Here is a 25,177-nt window from a genome sequence, read left to right on the forward strand (position 1 = left end):
ATTCCTGTTTTTACCTATAACTTCATCGTTCTGTGTACAACTTTGTATGCGCACTCCCTAGAGGCATGGAAAAACATTTTCCCTGCATCCCTCCACATCTGCCGGTTATAGCGCCACCATGAGGCCGATTTCTGCAAAACACATTGTTTATATTATTCGCAATGATTTCATCCAAATCTCATGCAAATCGGTATACATTATCTCTGTAGTCATGTGATCAAGACGAGTCTGTTTGATTTCTCAGATTCTACACTGATTGGCTAAGATTGCCCGTTTTGTACAAAATGCTGCACATGTCCTGCTCATCCAGAATTCTATCCTCAGAGATGCTATGAGTGATCTGACTCTGCATTTCAACACAATGAAGAAAATTGTTGCAAAAAACAAACAAACATGTTTATATCACTCCTAAACATTTTGCCAAACATCACACACTCCTATCCTCCTGGTGGAGACCTGTGCCCAGAAGGGCACTTTTTCTAGTTTTATATATTTTTCAGATAGACAGAGCTGTGTTTAAGATTGTTTATCGTTTAAGATTGTTTACATTACAGACAGCCTTATTTTATTTATTTTCTATATATGTCTCAGAAAGACATATGAAAGAGCGTATATCTGTAAACAGTATACCGTATGTTTAGGCTATTTAGAGAGAAATAACACATTCTCAGAAAAATGTCAAACGTCTTTTGCTGTCATTAAAGAACTCTACTTTGAACAACATGCTTGTTCATTCACCATGACAATATTGTGCTATATAGACCTTTATGTAAAGCAACTTTGGGTACTTAGAAGAGCACTATATATAAGTCTGAGCTATTATAACGATGCTTATCTACTTTTCTTTAATTGCAGGGCGGGCGGGTCGTTGATTAAAATATTGTTTTTCGGGACGGATTTGTCCCGCGGCGGGATGGGACGGGCGGGTTATGGAAAAAAAACGGCCCGCGCATCACTACTAGCTACTGTAACTCTTTTCACTGTTTTATGTTTTTATTTCTTAGCTTTTAGTGTTTTTTTTCCCTAATAAAGTTGTTTTTAATTTTTGTTGCTTCCTCTTGCCATGTAAAGCGTCTTTGGATACTCCAAAAAGTGCTATATAAGTTTGATATATTACCCTATTGGCCTGAATATAAGAAGTATAATATGGGACTACTAGACTATGTGACATTCAATGTTCTTTTTCATCAAATGAGTCTTGGAAAAACTCTTGTCACACTGTTTGCAGTTAAAGGGTTTTTCTCCAGTGTGGATATGCAGGCGTTTCTGTAAAATTACTGTCAATGACACTCATGTCACACTGTTTGCAGTAAGATTTTTCTAGGAAATAAGGTCTTTCTCCGGTGTGTCCTCAGAATACACAACTGAGAGGAACTCATGCCACTTTGTTTACATTGGAAAACAAACACTGGTTTGTCTCCAGTGTGGATACGCTGGTGTCCCTTCAAGTGACCTAACTGACTGAAACTCTTGTCGCACAGTTTACAGTGGTAAGGTTTTTCTCCTGTGTGGATACGCTGGTGGTTCTTCAGGTTACCAGACGCACAGAAGCCCTTGTCACAATGTGCGCAACGGAAAGGTTTTTCTCCAGTGTGAATGCGCTGGTGTGTCTTCAGATTACTTAGCACACTGAAGCCCTTGTCACACAGTTTGCAGTGGAAGAGCTTTTCTCCAGCGTGGATAATACGCTGGTGTGACTTCAGGTTACCCGACTGACTGAAACTCTTGCCACACTGTTTACAGCAATAAGGTCTTTCTCCAGTGTGGATATGCTGGTGTTTCCTCAGGTCATTTGATGCAGTGAAACTCTTGTCGCACTGTTGACAGATGTGGGTTTTCTTTCCAGTGTAACTCGGCTGATGCGTCTTCACTTCTCCAGTGTGGATACGCTTGTGGCCCTTCAAGTGACCTAAGTGACTAAAACTCTTGTCACACAGTTTACAGTGGTAAGGTTTGTCTCTAGTGTGGATACGCTGGTGCCCCTTCAAATGACTTAACTGATTGAAACTCTTGTCACACAGTTTACAGTGGTAAGGTTTTTCTCCAGTGTGGATACGCTGGTGGTTCTTCAGGTCACCAGAAACACTGAAGCCCTTGTCACAATGTGCGCAACGGAAAGGTTTTTCTCCAGTGTGAATGCGCTGGTGTGTCTTCAGGTTACCCGACTGACTGAAACTCTTGTCACACAGTTTACAGTGGTACGGTTTTTCTCCAGTATGGATACGCTGGTGTTTCCTCAGGTCATTTGATGCAGTGAAACTCTTGTCACACTGTTGACAGATGTGGGTTTTCTTTCCAGTGTAACTCGGCTGATGCGTCTTCACTTCTCCTGCCAGAGATACATTCTTGGTGAACTGTTGATGACTGTTAGATGTTGGTTCATCGGTGTCTCTAGGTTCCTGGCTGGTTAGAGAGCAGTTATTTTGCTGACAGGCTCCTGAAGGCACCTGTTCTTCCCTCAGCGTTTGGCAGTAGTTGTGGTCGTTGTGGCATTCAGAATATGAGACCTGAGTCTGAGAGTCTCCTTCCATCATCAAAGCTTCTGCTATGAATGGACGTTGATGAGGATTGAAGTTGGTTGTCCGAGTCTAGAACACGCTGCGGTGGTGTCCGGTAAGAACTTAACAGAGAGGTCTAAATCCCTGTATAATGCAGAATATATCTGGGTTGTAAGGATAAAATCAACGTGTGATGCCCACCCTTTATATGATGCTTGGCTGGATGTTGTGACATCACACTGATGTAAAGATAAGTCAATTATATCCATATATGGAGTTTTACATTAGCATGATGTCAGCACTCCATATATGGAGCCCTAGATCAACCATGTCCAAATATGAAGTCTGTGATGACAGACTCAGATAGTATATATTTGGGGTGTCAATATTCAGTGGGGTAACTATGGTGACCTATCAAATAACCATATGACGTGAAGGCAAGTGAAAGCCTACATTACAGCAAAGAAAGAAAGAAAGAAATGCTCAGAGAGAGCAAAGACAGCAGCAGCTAGGGTGGATCTGCTACTTTAAAAGTCATGATTTGAGGCATTTTGTTCCAAAAATGGGTTTTGCAAAAGTGCACCTGCTGGTGGCGCTATAACAGGCAATGTGAAAAGGGTGGGATTAATTCCTCTGCCTAGTAGGAATGTGCGTGCGAAATTTCCATCAAATTGCACTCTGCGTTCATGATTTGAGGCATTTGTTCAAAACGGGCCAATCCTGCAATCTTTGGAAGCCAATTAGAATGGAACTAGAGCGTTCCCTGTTGGGCACTGGCCTACTTGGAACGATGCAAGTTGGAAATGCATGCCCCACCCAGTTATTATGTCTCTAGGTCGTCCTCCTGTCTGTGTCCCTTTTATGCCCATATATGGGTTGCCCTGGCAGATTATTTCGTGGCGGTTCTGGACAACCATGACCGGGCACTGCAGTTCCTGCGGTGGTGTGGAATGTGTGTGTCAAATTTGAAGTTGGCGGGCAAACGGTTTTCGAGTTACGTGGATTACAGACGTACACACAGAGACTTGGTGCATTTATAGATATGGGGAATCGGACAGATCCATATTGATCACATGACTATAGAGATAGTGTGTACCAATTTGTGTGATGTATGGATGCAATGTGTACGAGTAATATAAACAAATGTGTTTTGCAAAAATCGGCCTCATCGTGGCGCTATAACGGGCCGCTCTGGAACATTTGGGACAGAGGTTCGTCGTTGGCATCCAGAGAGTGTGTGTGTGTAACGTTTGGCATCCACCCGGGCCAACGGTGCCGGAGATTAGCTGTACACAGACGGACGGACACACGGACTGAGTGCAAGACATACTCTCATGCCTTCGGCCTGGTGGAGACAAAAATCGAGTCTTGCAAATTGCGGCCTAGATTCTGATTGTTATGCAGTGCTGTGTTATTATATTGTATATTAATACTCTAATTGTACAGATTGATTAAAATAACATTAGGCGCTAAAAATGGTTATGGATTAAAAGGCAAAGCAAGTAAGGAAATGCAGATAACAAATTCATCATGATGCTTATCATCACAATGACGTTGACGACATGTCTCACATGACAGGGTAGTGTTGCTGACACATGATTAGTGTGACTGCCTTGAGCAATATGACTGGGCCTCTTTGCCTAATTAGTGTGCCTTCAACAGGCAATCTGATTGCTGGGAAAGAAGAGAAGAGAAAAAAAAGGTTGTGGTGGGAGACGAGACGCTCCACTGATAATGCTCTACTTTCATGTGAGGGCAAGACCCAAGATTCCAGATAACCGATGTCTTCCATGACATAACTTAAAGGGATAGTTCAGATTTTTTCAGATTTCACCAAAACCAGAGCAGAACTCCCACCACGGGACTCGGGCAATCAATTAATACAGTTGCAACCATTATATTAATGGCAAGTATTTCATACAGCTTAAATAAAAAAAAAATCTGAAATATCCCTTTAAACAGCATGACTGTTGCTGTAAACAGCATTTTACTGCCTTTACAACGCAGTAAAATGCTTCATTGGACTGTGATTTCACTCAGGATTGCGCTGGGTTTCAGCCTCGCTATACAGTACCTTGCTTAGGAAATGTTGGTTTGTAAAAGTAGACTGTATGATGATGTACACCAGAGTAATCTAGTAAGAGAGTAATGACACTCCCGTTGACTCTCATTGTAACAATGGAATGTGGAAGTGCTCATTCTATCTCAATGGAATAGTTCCAGCCATAGGAGCAATGTTTGGAACTATCGCCCATAGGCACCCGCTTTGCGGTGAGATCAAAGCGTGTCACCACTCTCTTACTACATTACTCTGATGTACACTACAGTACATAACACAGGCGATGAGGCTAGCACCAGTTTTACTACAGCATTGGGTTTTCAACCCTTTTCATTATTTATCCTGCATTTTAGCTACGGACCACCATTTGATGACATTCAGCATCCCAGACCCAATCACCCAACACTTAGAATATTGTGTTGTCATTGGATAAGATTTCGTCCACAATTCCATGTATTGATGTTTGTTCCATAGGAGAGACTACAGGCAGACGTTGATCAAAAATAACAACTCTTCTACATTCTCTAATTGTGTAGACTTCTTGTAAATTAACTTAAGTAATGCAGATGTTTAACAATAATGTAACTCTTGACAGTTAAGATCTCTATAAGAGTCCATTTGGTTACCAAATGTCCATCATTTGATGTTTGAGACTGTAGAGAACCACAGCTGCTCTACAGTGAGTAAAAGGTAGGACAGGTTTGTTTTGTGCATTTCAAGCTCTTCACACGATCAGTGACTTGGCTTGCCTATACCTACACTGGCCGTTTCATTGTCCTTTAACTCACTGGTTCTCAACCTGTGGACCCCGCCCCCCTAAAAAAAAGAAAATAATAATATGGGGACCTGCCTTCGGGGCCGCATAACCCCCAGTTTGGGAACCACTGCTTTAACTGGTCTACGGGGGTGACATATAAACAAGTCCACCTTGGTCTCCCGACAAGGAGGATTTGTCCCAACAGGGCAGAGTATTGTACTTGTACGCACATTGACAGCATTGAGACAGATTGTTAAACAACACTGCGCCATTGAAGCCGCGATGCGTCATGAATGGGTTAACAGTGTGTGTGCTGCTGGTAGAGTCCTGAAAGCAGCGTGGCTATACTCCCCCGGAGCCCCAGTTAAGGCCAATGTTTATTTGCTCACTTCTGGTCTCCCTTACATTGAGTCATCAGGCGCCCCAGCATGCTCTAACTCCTCTTGCCTTAGATGGCCAGATCCCAGGAGAGGTGTAGGAATGTGGGCCAGGCAGACACAACACAGCGAGCCAGCAGGGACTTTAAACTCGATGGTTGTTGGCTGGCTGGCTGGCTGGCTGGCTGGCCTAACTACCTCTCCAGTTTGTCCTTTGCTTTTTCAATGGTGCATTTTATATCAGGAAACGGAATATCTTTCCATAAACTAGGCTGCCTGCTATTAAACAGGCGGGTCATTAGATGGTATGTGGTGAATGTAACATTCTGTGTGCGGTATGTATGACTAGGGCTAAATGATTACTAGTGATGCACGATTAATCGGTAGCATAATCGGAATCGCCATATCGGCCATAAAAATGCCATATCGCTATCGGAACGGTCTCAAATTAATACAGATTTTTTTATCGGTTTTCACCAGCAAAAACAATGAACAAATACAAATAAATCTATATTTAATTTGTGTACTCATCTCATTCAGTTATGGAAAAGAGTATATGCTATTTATTGATTGATTACTTTATTAACAGGCTTTGGGGCAAGCCCCAATAGAGCGTCGCAGTCTCACCCTCTGTCATGACGACGCCAGGCCCAGGAAATGATTCCCAATGCATTTTTCCCATAGACATTTCAGACGGTTACGCCGCGGACAAAGCCAACTCGAGTTGTGACAAATCATGACAATAAACACAATATTTTGGACCAAACAAGTAATTACAAAGAAGAAAAACAACAAAAAATTGTGTTTGTCATGATTTGTCACGACGAGAGTTGGCTTTGTACGAGGCTTAAAAGATCTTTAAATAAATACTTTTTGAAAAGTCTATGAGGAAAATAAACGGAGAATCATTTCCTGGGCCCTGGTAGGGGGCGGGACTGCGACGCTCTATAGGGCCTAGGCTTATAGAGCAAAGAGGAGATCCGGGCACACTTAATGTTTAAAAGGAGGAAAACTTTATTGAACCTAGGCTTGTTTCCATTGTAAGTAGAAGTAAGTAGCCTTGCCGAGCCATGAGGCCCATAGGGCAGGAGCCTATCTCCTGTTTCTGTAGCGTGAGGCAGCTTGATGTACAAGTACACCCCCTGGACATGACGCTAGTATGTCGCAGGGACTTACCCCCAATCCAAACCCTTGAGGCTGAGTGTCAAGCAGGGAGGCACTGGGTCCCATTTTTTAGAGTCTTTGGTATGACCCGGCCGGGGATTGAACCCCGACCTCCCAGTCTCAGGGCGGACACTCTAACCACAAGGCCACTGAGCTGGTCCACTGTTTCCATTGTGGTCCTCTGTATAATATTGGAATCGGTCAGAATCGGTATCGGCAGATATGACCCATGCAAATAATGGGTCATATTATTTCGGTCATAATTTCAAATTACCTTTATTTATGTTGAACCTTCAAACTGCTCAAAGGATATTGACACATTTATGGGCACTTTAACGGCAAGGGCGGGTTCAATTAAGCGATGTGGGAATAATCATATCGTATTCCTTGCCGATAATCGTATCGTACCATATCGATACGGCAGGAAATGCAGAGCGGGACACGGGCTTTAAAACAAACAAATATCAGAATAATTTTCTGTCTGACAGTTATGATATATAAATATTTGTATGTATCCATCAAAACATTTTAACATTTGTTTTGTTTAAATGTTATCCACTAAGTTTTTCAAATTGATTTGGAAACTCACATTTCTGGCAATATATTTGTCAAAACATCGGCAATCAGTGGTCTAGGACTATCATCATACGGATGGATCCTGAGGTGGTTGGCAATAGCCAGCCCTAATGGACATTATTTGTAATTAACGTATAATCTCTGATTCTCTATATATGGATATACATGGTATCGTGGCCACTGTATCGTGACACATATCTATCGTGAGGTTGCAGGCAATAACCACCACTATTTAACGCTCCTCTGTGGTTGGTGCTATGATGGTGCACTGCTGTTGTAAGCATTGTCAGAAGATGTTCCTGTTAAATGACATTACATCCTGACGTCCTGACAACCACACAAACAGTAACACAAAGCATGGCTGTGTGAGGAAAATAGCCTGAAATAAGGAACTGAAATAAGGGAACTAATCCCATCAGTGTGAGACACTCACCACTTTTAGACAAGTAATGTGGCTAGATTCTGTGTTATCCACCACAATGTTATCCACATTGTGGTTATATTCATATTTGGTCATGTGGAATGTTCACGCTAAGCTTGCTTCTGTACGGAAATGGCTTCTATCACCACGGTTGTACAGGACGCATCTCAACAGCCTACTAAACGTGTTTGGTCTACTGTACGACTGCTGTGTAAACTGCTGTGGGTGAAAATGATGTATTGCACGTTTTGCAATTAAAGTATTATGATAATACATAATATAGTTTACAGTACACAATTTAAAATGCAAGCATTTAGCCGACGCTCTTCTGAACCAGAAAGACAGTGTAGTGCCTCATGTAAACTAGGGTCGCAACAAGTGAACCAGGAACCTAGCATCAGTTTTTAACAAACTCCTCCATAAACTCCCAACTAGTCCAGAACGCTGCTGCCCTTATCGTCACCAGAACCCCTGTCATCAGTCACATCACCCCTGTTTTACACCAACTCCACTGGCTCCCCATCAAATACCGTATCAACTTCAAGATCCTTCTCCATACATTCAAGGCCATTCATAACCTCGCCCCCCCGGTCCTTCATTGCCATCCCCAGTTCCAGCTTACTGATGCATGTGTCCCGACTCCCTAGCGATGACATCAGGGAACGACAGTTTTCTACCTCTGGTCTGCTTTGAGGCAGGACTCCAGAGAAGAAGGGAAGATATAACCTCATTGTCAGCTCTGTAGCAGTGGCCAGCAAACTGTGTTCTTCTGGATCAGACTAGTGAAGAAACACGGGGAAGGTTGCCGTATATTACATTAGTCGATGGGTGGTTCTTCCAAGACAGATTTTGCAGTCTCATTAGAAGGCAGGTGTACTGTACTAGTCCCTACTGACTCCTCTTGGGATTTCTTTTTTCACAGTTTCTATTCATTCCATACATGGGTGCACCTACTGTATGTAAGAATAAGCAAGTAGAAAAGGTGTCAGGTGCCAGCTAGGTGCAGGGCAGAAGCAAACAGCAATGGAAACTAGAGTCTGCACCATGCTTCAAAAAGCCTTGTGTGTCTGAGGTAGACCCTTTTACAGTATAAGCCAGTGTACAGACTATTTTTCATTGCACATACTGTAGGCTATGACCTTGGCAACCTAATACCTAAAGTAAGATAATGTACAGTATGACCAAGTTGATACTCCTGAAAGTAGCAAGCCTGAAGGTAACACAGGCTTTCAGTCCTCAAGGAAGATCTATAACATGTACTGTGTCTGTACCTTGAAGTCATTTTATGCTCGGTAGCAGGCTGAAAATAGACGATCTTCATCGATGATTATTATTATTACAAAATTAACCACTTCAGGCCTGTTTATACTCATATATTCAGATATTTGAAAATAGCAGATCTACAAGGTCACAATGCATCGTGACGTGACACATTGTGAGCTTGTAGATCTGCTATTTTCAAAAGATTTGTATACATTTGGACACTTGTGAAATGGGACATTTTGCATAATGAGTACTTTCTACTTTTGGTAGCTACCATTTTTTACCAATCCTTTTGCACTTGAGTCAATATTTTGAATTCCTGACCTTTACTTGTAAGTGTAACAGACTATTTCTACATAACATTTGAGTACTTTTTCCACCACTGCTGAAAAGTAACGGTTATGGATACATGTATGAGGTTTCCACCCGACAGCAAGCAACCATGTAAGGGATAATGTATGGCTAGGTGGTCATTGTTAATAGATACATCACAGACAGGGTGATTTATCAACACTGACCACCTAGCCATACATTATCCCTCTTATTACACGGCTACATAATACATAAATTAATAAATTGACCCAAAAGTGACAACAAAACAAAGTATTCCCTTGCTTACGGTAATGAAAGTATTCCAAGTTGGCCCCGCAGAGCGCAACGAGTCCCCTCGGAAACAAGGAAGTGAGTGTTGATCAAATGGAATCAATTTTCGGGGTATCTGCATCGTCTATTACTCGCTGTTTTTTACATGGCTGTCATGTTGGGTACAGCATAAAGTCCAAGCAGCGCAGACAGGTGCTCCGAGCCTTTGATTAGGCAGCGGTCTGTTATCAAGAAATATAAAACACTGCTGAATTTGGCGACTGACCAATCAGAATCAAGAAGTCAACCAAGCCGTGTAATAAATAATAACATATATAGCTAAATGATAAGCAGATCCATTAAGGCATTTGGGCAACCACCGGTTCATTCATTACCCATTATTTACACTATTACTACTTAATAAATAGCATAATTGATCCTTACCTTGAGTGCGTCAATGACCAGATCCCGCGCCTCCAGCTCCCCCTCCAGGATACTGAAGAGCATCAGCAACTCTGGCTTGCTTAAACTCTCCATGTTCAGCTTGGACTGCTATGGCAAGAGGCAAATAAGACACATTAAGCCACCACTTCACCACCTTTCAACTTATCTTCATATAATTGCTCCTCATTAATTTATGTTAAATAGTAAATACCACAATTTTTGAGCGGTGCCTAACCGCTCCATTACGTAGCATGTGTGTATGTATGTATGTCCCCGTGTCTGTCCCTGTGTCTGTATGTCCGAGCACGGAAAGCTGCAACACGGTAACTCTGTCATTTCTCGACCCGCGAGAAGGCTCGCCGGAACCGGGCCGGCCCCCTGGGCGTGTTCCTAGGGGTCTGGATGTTCCGGGGACCCCCACAGGTAACTCTGTCATTTCTCGACGGTTTCGGATACAGGGCGGCTTGTCGGAACCGGGCCGTCCCCCTTCTGGGGCTCTGGATATTGTGGCGACCCCCCGGGGACCCCCACACGGTACAGTTGCACCGCTCACTTCACACAGGTGTGATTTTTTCATACTCAGTCTGTGTCTCATAGGAGGGCTGTGGGCAGTTCAGAAGACCCGTCCACCAGTGACATCATCGCTATATATGTTTTTAACGATGGCTTCTATTTCCATGTGTACTGTATGTTAATCCATTGGTTCCCAAAGTGGGGTCCGGGGACCCCTAGGGGTACTTGAGGGAGTTCCAGGGGGTACCTAGCTCAATTAGAGACAGTTAGGAAACAAATAGACCCTTATTGGTCTGTAACTCAGAGAGTTAAATTAACAGTGGTTTTACAATATAAATTGGGGTACCAGAGATAGAAATGCCATTAAATCGGGGGTCCGTAGCATAATGCGTGTGAAACTGGGGATCCATGAAATTAATGTTTCAGAATCAGAGCCGTAAAAATCCCCCTTATCGGGGTCACTGGCATATGTTTTCAAATGGGGGGTCCGTGGCCCAATAAATTTTGATTTGGGGGTCCTTGACACGAAAATGTTTGGGAAACACTGTGTTAATCTATTGGAATACCATAGTGGGAATGCGTTTACGTGTATTTGCTTAGTAAATACACATAACGGCGATACGATATCATATGTATCACGATACATGGTTGACGATACGACACATGGACGATATTGCCTCATTATGGCGATACGATACGATTCAGTGATTTCAAATCGATACTGTAACTATTTCGCAAATACATTTAATCTGTGTGAAACATGTGGATAGTGCAGGTTATTTAAGGGACAATGTATGAATATGGATATAAATAAGCATTCTCTGGCAAATACATAGACATTATATCTGAACATTATGGACAAACCCATACCTTGACATGAACACAGAGAATACACACATTTATCGATAGACCAAGTATAGCGATATTGAATGGAAAAGTAATTAAACCCCTCTTGTTTTCTTTCTCTTCTTAAAATTGCTAAATACAATGCACAAGTACTTGATACAATCGAGCATATGCATTGAAAAACGATTCGATACCGATTATTTGCATTGCAAAGATACGATACAAAGTCAACGTTGCTGTTTACATTTCCATATTAAAATATATTTTTTAATTTATTGTTACGTCCCCTACATATTGGGATAGATAGGTCAATACTCATCATTATGCATAATAATTATTTTGCAAATATCCCTTGTTGTGTAGATATTGTCAGAAACCAAGACACGCATGCATCCCATGAATAGCCAAATCAACCTTGCGAGTATTTTGAGGAAGTTGTTATAAGTAATAAGTCCTACTGTAAATCTGTACTAATCTAGATAAGGGAGCTTGGCCTATACAGTCTTTCTTTCACAGGCAAAATTACTATTTTCTCAAGCCAGAATAACTAAAGAATGAAGAACAAAACTAGTAAATGCTTTACCAGGCATCATATAAGTCTGAGTCTTACATGAACATTAATAAAGTCAACTTGAGAAAGTGGCTCCTGGATTTTCCATTAAAATGGTTTGGGGTTTTGTGTGAGTAGCTTTTGGATATTTCCGCTCAGTGAGGCGTTTGGAAGCCTGGCAACAACAACACAGGCTGACATGTGGTGACCAGACAGATATTGATCGGTCATAACAGATGGTTCAGCTTCCAGCATTCAAAGGGTTCATAATACTTCCTATAAGATATTAAGTCCAGGGGTGATAATGCAGGGGTTTTTTTCTCTTTTTTTCTAACTCCATTCTCAAGTTCATACAGCCTCACACTTCAAAGCGTTTTCCCCTCTCCATTATGCGTTGCTAGTGCATACTCGACTCAGCGAGGGACTTCTGGTTGATGCTGATTTCTTTCTTTCTTTTTTTTGCCTTTATACGAAAGAAATGTTTGAAATGCCGCTGCTGTGGTCTCTTTGTAGTACAGTCCCTGCACCCTAATCTCACAGCTGTGTTGGGTCTGCTGACAAGGTCTGCGGAGTCCGCACCTCAAGCATGCAACCGCGTTCTGACCAATGAACATATGCAGCCCCCACCTCCCCTCTTTGAAATAAGATCAGAGCCTGTTGATCCTGTATGCAGTGAGAGCATCCGTTGTGGAGAAAGATCCATCATGCACTGTACGTCGGAGCTATATGGGGGGAAACTCCACTGGGCTTGGAACCGCGGTCGGCCCCAGCACTCATCGCGTCGCCTATGAAAGCCAGCTGTAAATGGGGTGCCTGCGGTCGGTCGAACGAAAAGCAATTTTGCCTAAAGCATCTCATACTTGCATGTTCTATTTAACCCATTTAAACCTGAGGACGAAATGTATGTCTTCTAAATCGTGTCAATTTTCTGAAAAACCTCATGTTTCTATATCAGTGGTTCTCAATATTTCATGTCAAGGACCCCAAAAATTATATGTATTTGGTCGCCGACCCCATCTGATTTTTAACTGTGCCATGATATGTTGTACCCCCCCAGAAGCAAAAATAGCAGACCTACAAGCTCGTAGCGCTTGTAGATCTGCTATTTTTCAATAGCTAAAGTAGAACATAATGCTTAAAACACCAAAAGGGGTTCCCGCCAAGAATGGGATAATGTCCTTATAACTTCATCTCCTTCGTTTCAGTAACCATGGGCTTGTGATCCACGCTTGAACCACCAGTCATTCAACAGCGCTCCGCTCTAAAGCTCCCTGTGGTCGCCGCAAGTTTCCACATCATGAAGTCATCAGGGGGAGGGGAGTGTGTGTGTGTGTGTGTGGGGGGGGGGGGGGGGGGGGGACCGCACTCCTGGAGAACTGGTTGCATAATGAGAGAAGGCAGCTATGGTCCTTTCATATCTGAGCTAGGAGCTACTGTACCGAAAAACCTTTTTTCTTTCCCAGACAGCTACCAGTCCATTACCAAGTGGATTACAACTAGTAGTGATGTTTAGAACTACATAGGCTAGTAATATTTTGACCTGAGGACAATTCTACAAATGTCTTCTAAATCATGACAGTTTTCAGAAAAACCCATGTTTCTATGTCGTTCTCGAACTATTTCATGTCAAGGAGCCCCATAATGATATGTATTTGGAGCTGGCCTGTTCTGATCACAATGGTTATTCCTATGGTGTTCTGACATCTGCATAGACTCCATACTTGGGCATGCCTGGCAAAGAACTCCATATATGGGCATAAGAGGGACACAGACATAATAACCGCATGCATTTCCAACATGCATCGTTCCAAGTTGGCCAGTGCCCAATAGGCACCGCTCTGATCTTATCGTATATATCTATAAATGCACCATGTCTCTGTACGTCTGTCTGTACGTCTGTACGTCTGTCTGTACGCCTGTCTGTACGTCTGTCTGTACTTCCATCGTTACCGACTCGGTGTTCTAACAGCCGGGCACCGGTCTAGTACCTAATAATTTGCCTAAACGCTGTCCTACAACCGTGACATTCATGATAATTGGTTATTTGGTCCTATACATTTACATTGCCTTTGCCGAATCTCCCCTACAGCAGCCTCCACTCAGAATGAAGCCGAGCGATTTTTAACTGTGCCTTCTTTACCACGGTTCATGGTCTGTGGCTTAACCACATGCGCAGAATGCAAATTAAATTACAGCGCACTCACACCTCCCTCGGTTGCAGTTTACAACCTTGCTAATTTCACCGGCCACCATAATCACTGTTAGGGTGTTCTGTTGTGTTATTAGGTGCACGGTTCAGCACAGCATCGACCGACAGCAGGCCGACATATGTGTGTCAACACTCTTCTTGTTAACAGCTCCATCGTGTCCGTATACTTTCACCTCATTTCTGGGTTAGACCCTATAAGCTTGGGTGCATTCAAAGGCAGAGCTGGAAATCCAAATATTCCCACGTTAGCTCCACTTCCGACGCGAGAACCATGTGCCTCCGTAATCCCCTGATCTGTGTTTGTTTTAAGCCTGGTCAGCCATGTGCCATGAACTGCAATGCTGTAAACTCATTAAACACACCGCGGCGTGCATAAAGCCTTGACTTAGAATACATCTACAGGCAAGAGTGACTGCAAGCTGCTTGCAATCTGTGTATACAACATGTACTGTGTTTGTTGCTAACAGTACGCCTAACTACCGTCTACCGGCACTCGTTTTAGCCTATTTTTGAGCGGCGCCTCCGCTCCATTACGCAGCTATGTGTGTCCCTATACGTACGTGTATGTCTGTCTCTCTGTCCGAGCACGGAAAGGTGCAACACGGTAACTCATTTCTCGACCGTTTCGGACGCGGGAAGGCTCGTCGGAAGCGGGCCGGCCCCCAGGGGGTCTGGATGTTGTTGCGGGGACCCCCACACGGTACAGTTGCACCGCTCACTTCACACAGGTGTGATTTTTGTCTCCTATATCTATATCCTTGGACATGCTCTGAAGTCTGAAGGTACTCTATAGATCAGGTTTCGAGGTAAAGTCTTAAGTAACGGATCATAGAATAAGTAATAAAACATGCATTATTATAGCGATAGCCTATTCTGTAGGGCCTACACTACAGTGTAGGCTACTTATGTCAGTGTAGGCTACTTATGTCACCTCACCTAACAGCTACTTTAGTCTACTACTTTTGTCTCCTCACTGGTCGACAAAAACACCTTGAAGACCTTAACAGGAGCCCTTGTACAAGGCTTCTTTGACTATGCATGCACCTCCTGGTACCACAGCACCTCAAAGGCCCTTAAAACTAGGCTCCAGACCTCCCAAAATAAACTGGTCAGGCTCCTACTTGGCCTCACCCCCCGAACCCACCTCACCCCTGCCCACTTTGACAGACTGGCATTACATTACATTACATTACAGTCATTTAGCAGACGCTTTTATCCAAAGCGACTTACAATAAGTGTATTCAACATAGGTAGGGAACAAAAACTACTAATCACCAGAAGTCTTTAGTGCATTTTCTGCAAAAACAAGCAACCAAGAGTATACCTAGCGCTAAGGTAAAAGTGCAATATATCACCTACCTATTTCCTTAAACAGATGAGACAAAATAGCTAAATCAAATGAGCATGAGCTAAAACAATTAAGTGTATCGACTAAACAAGATCCAATAAACAATACAACAATAGAAAACAAGCGTTCGTACAACTAGTTAACAACAAGTAGGTCAGGCAGAGAGGAAGGGTAGTGTTTCCTGAAGAGGTGGGTTTTCAACCTGCGGCGAAATATGGGCAGTGACTCTGCTGTCCTAACATCAGTGGGAAGTTCATTCCACCACTGTGGGGCCAGAACAGAAAAGAGTCGTGACCGTGTGGATCGGCCAGAAGGACCCTTGAGTGACGAGGCAATCAGTCGCCCCGAGGTGGCAGACCGAAGTGGTCGGGCAGGGGTGTAGGCATCGACCATAGCCCGGAGGTAGGAAGGAGCTGTTCCTTTCACTGCCCTATAGGCTAACACCAGGGTTTTGAACTGGATGCGAGCCGCTACGGGGAGCCAGTGTAGAGAACGGAGAAGGATGGTTGTGTGGGAGAGGCATGGCTTAGGGTCGGCGACAGAGTACAGCATCTTGCAATGGGTCTGGTCCACAAGATTCGATACTCCACCAAGATACCCATGTACCTGTGTAGATACTTCCTTAATGTTAACGAAGTCCACACCCACAACACCAGAGGGAGTGCAACGAACCATGTTCAACCCAGATTCGGCACAAACAAGGGACTAAATTCTTTTCGCTCCTATGCCACCAAAATGTGGAACGCCCTACCAACAGTCATTAAGACATGCGAATCCCTTGACTCCTTCAAAACCGCTCTCAAAGGGCACCTACGGATGGCTGCAATTCGAAACTGGCCCCCGTAAAATCTGAATCCCCCCCCACCGCCCCCCCCCCCCTTTTTCCCCTCACTATATGTGTTTCTTTTCCCTTTTTACCTCCATTATGATGAATTCCTGTACTGTTCTTTGTCTATATAGAAGTGTCTATATGTACGTCTCTAAATGTTTTGATGAATTGAACATGGCGGACCCTGTTGTAAACAAGTGTAATGCTTAATTGGGTCGTCCACTCACAGTTAACAGCCTTTGTATTGAGTTTGTGCTTGAAATGTACTGTAATTCTGCAAACTGTTAATAAATATTTCAATCAATCACTATAAACGGTACAAGAACGGCGGCAAGGCCTGATCTACTCGACGATTTTCTTCAAAGCTGCCACTGTCATACGGTAGTTATGCCACTTCAAATTATTACGTTATAGACGTTTAGAATTCTTGTGTGATGTCAATCCCAATCATTTCAAAACTCTCACAATTGAACCACCTTGAGGCCACCATTCAATGTAATGGGGCGACCGAAAAGAACAGGGTGGACACGCCATTGAGTTCAATGGAGAAGGAAGGAAGTCAGTCAGTCACCCATTTTGGGCGGGAACCCCTTTTGGTGTTTTAAAGCATTATGTTATACTTTAGCTATTGAAACATAGCAGATCTACAAGCTCATAGTTATGAACTTGTAGGTCTGCTATTTATCATGAAAATGTGCATCAAATCTTTGAATATATATTATTACAGAGTGATTTTAACTCAAATCTTAGCTTCTGGGGAGGTCCCTGGAACAACATATTTTCAGATGGGGGGGCGGAGGCATATTACATAGTTTTTGGGGTCCTTGACATGAAATATTGAGCACCACTGATACAGAAACAAGGTTTTTCAGAAAACTGTCAGGGTTTTGAAGAGATTTTTTTTTAATTTCGACGTCAGGCCTAAATGGGTTAATTTGTCAAGCTATAAAATCAACACACCTTTTGCTCAGTCAGTCAGTCAGTCAAACCATGATGGCATAATAAATATGTCACAGAGAGTCATGATCACAGACTGTAAAATGTCATCCAGGCAGACCGGGCTGATATAATGCTGATTGTATCAGTCAGGACATGTTGACATAATGCCAGACTGGGCCTGCCCTGCATGTGGTCAGACTATCACACCGAATCACGGTCAAACGGAGGGATCAAGTATAGCTCCAACTGTCTGATGACCGGTCCTTCCTTCAATCCTTCCTGCCGTTAATCATAAAGGGGTGGTCAGGTGGTCACAGATGCGTGTCTCAGAGTGGCCACTGTAGTGATTTATTAGCCTATATATACTCACTGACTCTACCCATGTCTTCCGTGTTATCTTAAACGAGGACAACAACATACAGTACAGTGTTGGCTCAGGGGTAGAGTGGCTGGATGGTAACCGCATGGTTGCTAGTTCGAACCTGCAGGCTCCCCGACCCCCAGAGTTAGTGTCGAAGTGTCCTTGAGCAAGACACTGAACCCCTAATTGCTCCTGATGTGCTGGTTGGTGCCTTGCATGGTTTCCGCTGCCGTCGGTGTATGAATGTGTGGGTGAATTGATGCACAATCTATGTAAAGCGCCTTGGATAAATGCGCTATATAAATGCACCATTTACCATTTAGTAGTACATGAATAATGACAAATAAATAATAATAAATGACAAAATAAGGCAATGTATATCAGACTACTGTGCCTATACGTCACTCAAACGCAGTGTTTAAGGAGCTATAGGCCTACCAGTGTATTTCACATGTAGGCCTACGTGTTATCTAGAATTATTTAAATAAATAAAATGTAATAATGCATACATTTTGTATAAATTGTATTTAAAAAGTGTGTGTGTGTGTGTGTGTGTGTGTGTGTGTGTGTGTGTGTGTGTGTGTGTGTGTGTGTGTGTGTGTGTGTGTGTGTGTGTGTGCGTGCGCGCGTGCGCGTGCTTGTTTACGTATGTAGCGCGGCGCCCATATGTGTTTGTATTTATATTTATCTGCTATATAGAATTCCATGCAATGCAGCCTGGGATGCCGGCATCATGTCACTAATACGAGAGAGGTCCGGAGTGACCGTCCCATATGATGGAACAAAGTAAAGTGACGCCGGTCTTACAAACATTGGCTTTTTTTGTTACACTTTAAGGAACATTTTTAATCTTATAATGTCACTTGGACTTCTAAAGAGATATGGCCTATAACTTTAACATGAAACGGTTGTTCATTATTCGCATTATATAGTCTCTTACGGCTTCACATCTATTTTTTCTCTCTTTTTTTTGGTGGACCAAAGTGGATGAGAGACTATACATCTGTGCGGATTGTATTGTAATGTATTATTGTAATGTGTACTAACTGGTCTCGCTTCTCGTTGCAAACACTACAGACATTAATGTAGTTTTTATACATCACTATATATCGCTCACTCACCTTCATGTGTCCGTCTGAATTCTTTAGAAACTCCAACATTAACTTTTTTCCTTCAGTGAGACGATTTGCTTGACTTGATTCGGGTCCACTCCACACACACAGTCTACACACACACATACATACACACACACAGAGTAACACACAGTCACACACCGTCTACACATTCACATACACAGAGACAGAATAACCTACTCAAAGCCTCTCGTTTATGCTCCGTCGCTCGGCGAAAATAGCAGACCTGCAAGCTCACCACGCGTCGCCTCACTACGCGTGGTGAGCTTGTAGGTCTACTATTTTTTTGTCGCGCGACGCCGTCGTGCGGAGAATTGTACACACAGCGGAACAACTGGGGCTTTGATATGCTGTGATTGACAGATGAACTGGCCAATAGGCGAAGCCAATCCCGAAGCACTGACCAATAGGAAGGTTTTCTTGCAGAGAAATGGGGCGGAGAAAAGAAACTGTCCCGTAGCTGGATTTGGATGGATTTCTTTGTTTGGGTTTCTTTCTTTCTTTTAAACCCCAGTTTCTTTCTAAAGAATGTTTTAGTGGTATGTAGGGATTAGTTAGTAGGCTTTTAGGTAATTCAATAACATTGCCAGACAGATACAGGAATGTTAATATTATATAACAATGCTTAGTTGAAGTAATCTGTACAGTTTCAGTTTCCTTTGCTAAAAGGCAGCTGGAATGTGAATGTTATTCTACCTACAGTTTCAATTTAAGAAGTGTGATTCTAGCCGTATTAACTTTATTGGCGTATCACTCACATTCTTTACATAGCTATATTGACTGCCACCTGGTGGCTAATCACCAGGAGCTCAGAAGTGAAGACTCAGAGTTTATAGGCCTACAGTACTGCACTTAATAGATTTTAAAGTAATAGATCTCAAACGTTTTAGAGCGCACAAATGGAACCAAATATGTCTACTTATCCATACGATTCCATTTGTACACTCTCAGAGAGTTACAGACCGGTAAGGGTCCTTTCGGACCCCCTTAAGGACCCTGATGGTACCCTGGAGTCCTGGACTTTGAGAACCACTAGACCTACTGTGGTGTATTAGTCCAGGGGGTTCTCAACCCGTGGCTCGCGACCCCTAGGGGGGTCCCCAAATGATTTTGGTGGGTCCCCAAATTATTTTGGTGGGTCCCCAAATTATTATTTTTATTATTTATTTTTTTGTGCAACTGAATGGCTAGAAAATGGAAATGAAGAGTTTACATAGTACACATAGTACATGCATAAACTTTCCTTAATGATTATATCTGGTTTCAGTATTCATTTATGATATATTTTCTGGGGTGGGGTGGGGCGGGGCGGGGGTCGTGAGACATGGCCAAAGCGGTGGCAGCGGTGGCGAACGGATTGCGGAGCGGTCTTGATACCGGAATTTCGCCAGTTCGAATCAGCGGTCCGACACGTTAAAATTACCACCGCTGAAGTGCCCTTGAACAAGGCATTGAACCACTACGATGAAATGTTCTATGAGCAGGGCCTGGCTGGAAACAAGTTCTTGAGCTTAGCCCAGATACCCTGGGTAAATATAGTAATCATTTCATTTCATTTCATTTCAAGCATTTCCGGGGGTTCCCAGCCAAAAATGTTGAGTAGATTCTCTGCTGTCGGGAGGAAACCTCTGTAACTCCAAAATGTTCATTTTTCAGGAAATGAAAAATATATATTTTTCAGGAAATAAGAAAACCTTATATAACCTTATATACTCATCAAAGTTGGTGTTGCTTTATATATTGTCAATGACTTCCATGAGAGGGGGAGAGGTGGTGGAGTTATAGTTGCTTTAGCAGACATTTTGAGGGTCCAATGGAGTTAAGAGGTTTTGTCCAAAGCACTTTTTACTACTTTACTTTCCATTGGTTCAATATTTTCAAAACAACACACAGACGTGGTGTTCAATAGCACTCAAAAACCTCAAAAATTGAGTTATGAGGTTTCCTCCCGACAGCAACATATCCCTATGGTCAGTTTGGTCACAGAGTCATAATTGGATCTCTCATCTAGTTGTGGTGTGGTGCCAAATACCAGCCCTTCTTTCTTGCCTGCTGCCACTGCAGCAGTGCTGCTGTGCCACACAGAATGATGTTCTCATCAGAGCAGAGTGAGATGCAGGCATTGACTTGCCCAGTGTTTTGTTTTCCCATGTAACACCAGGGAGACAGAGAGATGGCTCAGCCTCATATAATACCTTTCATCAATCATCATAGTCAGTCAGCTGTGTGTGAAGGTTCAGCTGGTTGCAACAGCCTCTGAAACAGCCAAGCAGTGATGGCGGGAGATGTACTTGCATGTTTGACTTAAGGAGAAGTATAGCCTGCTGCAAATACTCATACTTGCAAGTACAATTCCAGTGTTCAAAATGCACTTGAGTAAAAGTGCAAAAGTATTGACATCAAAATATATACCAGAAGTAAAAGTACTCATTGTGCAGAATGTCCCATTTCACAAGTTGAAAATGTAAAAAGAAAAATTACAAGCTCACAATGCATCACATCGTGGTGCATTTTGAGATTTTACACCGGCTATTTTCAAATGGCTATAGGGTTGAAGTGGTTTGTATTTTGGGATAATAATCTAAATCGGCAAAGTAACCAGTAACTAAAGTTTTCAAATAATTGTAGTGGAGTACAAACTAAAAAGTACAATATGTGCCACTGAGATGTAGTGGAGTAGAAGTAAAAGTATTGGAAATACTAAAATATATTTATATACATCAAAATTGTACATATGGTACAGTACTTGAAATGAGGCTTGTTTCTATTGATTACTTGGAATTCATTGTCAGTCACAAGAGAACATGTGTTTAAAAAATGACACTCAGACCAAACAATTTTATGATGTTTTCAAAGCACTCGACTGTCTCAGAGCACTGCAAACCTGGGGGGGGGGGGGGGGGGAGCGGGAGCTCCATTTATTTTTTCATGAGCTGCTAATGTTGTAATATATCATTGCTGCCAGCAGAGAGCAATGCTTACACAATACAATACATGTTACCTTAAATGACTAGTTTCTTCATACCTGCCAGTGCACAAATTAAATTCTATTCATTAAAACAGATATGGCTGGCTATAACTGGTTATAAGTATCATAGTGAGACATTCACCCTATTATTTATTTAGCTTAGTGGTTCTCAGACTTCTTTTTCATTTCAAGTTCAAGGATCCCTGTAATTCTGCGAGTCTACAAATTGTTCTAAGGGTCTTAGAACACCCTCTCTCATGGAATGCCTGGAGAGCCACTGATTTAACTATACGAGGCCTATTTGTTGCTAATTATAGAGATGCATTCATTGCATGAAATGCAATTCTAAATGTAAATGTATGGTCTTATTGAGATGAAGAAAAAAACAAAAACACGTTTGCAGCATCTTTGTTCCATTTGATAATTGTGTCCCTTTGCATCTTGTATCCGGAGGATATAGAGAGATCAGCAAGAAGGAGAGTGGGAGAGAGAGAGAGAGAGAGAGAGAGAGAGAGAGAGAGAGAGAGAGAGAGAGAGAGAGCGAGAGAGTTCATGATAGGCACTAATAGAGTCTCTATTTCAGGCTCTTCAATTAAACTGTGCCCGTATTCCTGCCCACTGACTGGCTACTGCAGTGGAGAATCTGTGTCCTCAGTCAGAACATGTCCTCACCTGCCTCTCCCAAATATTATAGAACAGTAGCAATAATAGGTGTTGTGGGTGCCTGGTCAGACATGACCAATGATATTCTCCAGACAATCCGCTTGATTATAACTTATTGACATAATGGAATGAGTGTGGAAATCTGACATGGGAACATTCTGTGGTTTGTTTTAGAGATTGAAAGGTAAAATCACTATATCACTATGCTTCTTCCATGTTGGGTATTTGATTTAACAGTATCGTCATTCTCACAACTATGCTATAAACTGTAAAGGCAAGCTTTGCGCTTGTGCTGTCTCTCTTATCCCCGCACTGACGTAACTGCTGACTGAGGTGTTTTTGATAAGCCCTTGACCTTCCACGAGGCCCAAAATCGAACTCTGAATAGAACATTGACATTTACCCCAGTACAGTTGGACACTGATGGGAACAGTGCCCCCCCTGATAATAAATAAATAACCCTATATGAGATGATCTGGAGATCTGTTTCTTCTCAAAGTTGCAGTGGTATAGGCTGGAGACTGCAGTGAAGCTGTGGCAATGGCAGGATCACCTCTAGCAATTCCAGGACCCATGAAAATATAATATTATCAAGGGACCCTTTGTTTAACGTATGCCTGTAAGCCCAGATATTTTGTGCTCCTTGTGAATGAGTGTATCACTGAGCAACAAAATCTCCTTCACTTCTCTCACTTCACAAGGTCTCACTTCACTTCTTAAAGATGGAGTGCCGTGATTTTAAGTGTACAGTATTTGTGGAAATGTTGTTTTTATGTGGACACGCCCACCAGTTCATTAAGTATGCCTGGTTTCCTGGTGGGTGGTGATCCACCTGAACTGAAGCTGCACCCACAGCTGTGGTTGTATGATAAAGGGAGAGGGGTTGGGGGAGGGGATAATATTGTGATGTCACTGTATTACAGTTTTTAAACTGTCAAGGTTTCATCCTCCAGGAAGAAATCCTAAATACAAAGGGAAGACATCATTGCACATAACCACACCAAGGGGTCTAATGAAGTACTGTCACCTCATAAACACATGAAAAAAGAATCCCAAATCACGGCACTCTATTTTTAAACAATGAGTGCCGCCTGCTGGATGAAAGTGGTATGGAGCTTGGGTGCCGGTGATTTCAGGCTATGATGCGCATCCGCTTGTGGCTTCCATCTTGGATGCTAAAGCATAGCATCAATGCTAGTGAGGTAAAATGAGGTCCATCCTTGCTCTAGAAAACACCACCTCTGAACATCACAGATTAGTTCAAAACCACGGACAGCACAGTAGTTTCCGAGAAAAAAGCGTTCAAAGGCCACGACTAAAACAGAAGCTAATGTGGTTGGTCATACAGAAAGGGTGAGGACGGGGCCCTAGCAACGGTGCACAGCAACCAGAGAGTTCTAAAAATAAAAATAAAAAAAATAGCAAGGCTGTGTTATAGCGATAAAATGCCTCAAGACAAGCCTACTCGTCAAAAGCGACCCACGCATTGCGCAAAATTAATTAATCAGGGCGAGTATACCTGTCAACGGGATTAAATGTGTTAATAGAAAGAGTGCATTCATAGAGCTCTTCTCTTGTCTCGTCTGTCTGCATGGATGCATTTTGTTGTATTTTTGGTATATTGTATGCCTTGTTCATTTGTGCTAAGAACCCCCTCAAAAATGACATGCATTTCGAGGGGTTTAACGTTTTTAGTAAAGGTACTACTACTTTTCCCATAGACATTTCAAAAATAATTAATTTAAAGATCTTTAAACAAATAATTAGAAGAAAAAAACGGAAGGTTACAACACTTTTCTTTGTTGTTTTTATTCTTTGTAATTATTTGTTTGGTCCAAAATATTGTGTTTGTTGTCATGATTTGTCACAACTTGAGTTGGCTTTGTACGACGCTTAAAAGGTCTTATAATAAATACTTTTGTGAAATCACGGCGGTGCAGACTGCAGACAGCACCATGCAGGGTGCCACTGCATGGGGATGCGGAGCTGTAAATAGCCTATAGCATCGGCATCTTGGCGGGAGCCAGACACCAATCTAGGGCCTAATCTGAGGCTGTTATCGGCAGCATCTGTTGCCTGGCACTGCATGGGATCTGGATCTCTGGGGGGGTTTAGTTATTCATCTAGCACTCTGTCTGTCACCTTTTTTTCCCTGCATTGGACAAAAGGTATGCAACCGTGTGGGAGAGTGTAACCTCCACACAACCCTTTTGTGTCCATCAATATGCGGACGTCTGTTCTTTAGTGAATCCATGCTGTCTGTCACTGTGAAGGCTGGTGCCGGTTCATTTAGTCGACTAAAATTTATTTTGGCGGGCCTTGATGCCGTCCTAATGGCTCACTTGTTGAAAATAGCCGATCTACAAGCTCACAACGTGTCGCAGCGCTACACGTTTGTTGACGAAATTGTCAATATATTTAGTCTTAGTTTTAGTCATCATAGCTTTAATTAAAGGACCACTTCACCACTTTTCAACATCTCTTCATATAATTGGTCCTCACTAATGTTCATGATAAAACACAACCATTTTTTTCTACTAGGAGGGCTGTGGGCAGTACAGACACCCGTCCACCAGTGACATCATCGTTAGGCAGATTTTTTTTTAAACAATATTTGTTTTAAAATATATTAAGATTTTTATTATCGTGAGACCGATGGCTTCCATTATCGCATTGC

At 42.6% G+C, this 25,177-nt stretch overlaps 1 protein-coding gene across 1 annotated transcript in view; it reads right to left on the reverse strand.

The window, feature by feature from the left end:
- Positions 1 to 18,936, reverse strand: part of LOC306930489 (CTTNBP2 N-terminal-like protein) — a 50,793-nt gene extending 31,857 nt beyond the window's left edge. The window contains 2 exon segments of the mRNA XM_079511484.1: positions 10,142 to 10,249; positions 18,858 to 18,936. Coding sequence (XP_079367610.1) covers positions 10,142 to 10,249; positions 18,858 to 18,863 — 114 coding nt within the window. The 5' untranslated portion in view covers positions 18,864 to 18,936.
- Between the last annotated feature and the right edge of the window lie 6,241 nt (positions 18,937 to 25,177).

The sequence above is a fragment of the Electrona antarctica genome, assembly GCF_951216825.1.
Source record: "Electrona antarctica genome assembly, chromosome: 9".
Lineage (NCBI taxonomy): Eukaryota > Metazoa > Chordata > Actinopteri > Myctophiformes > Myctophidae > Electrona > Electrona antarctica.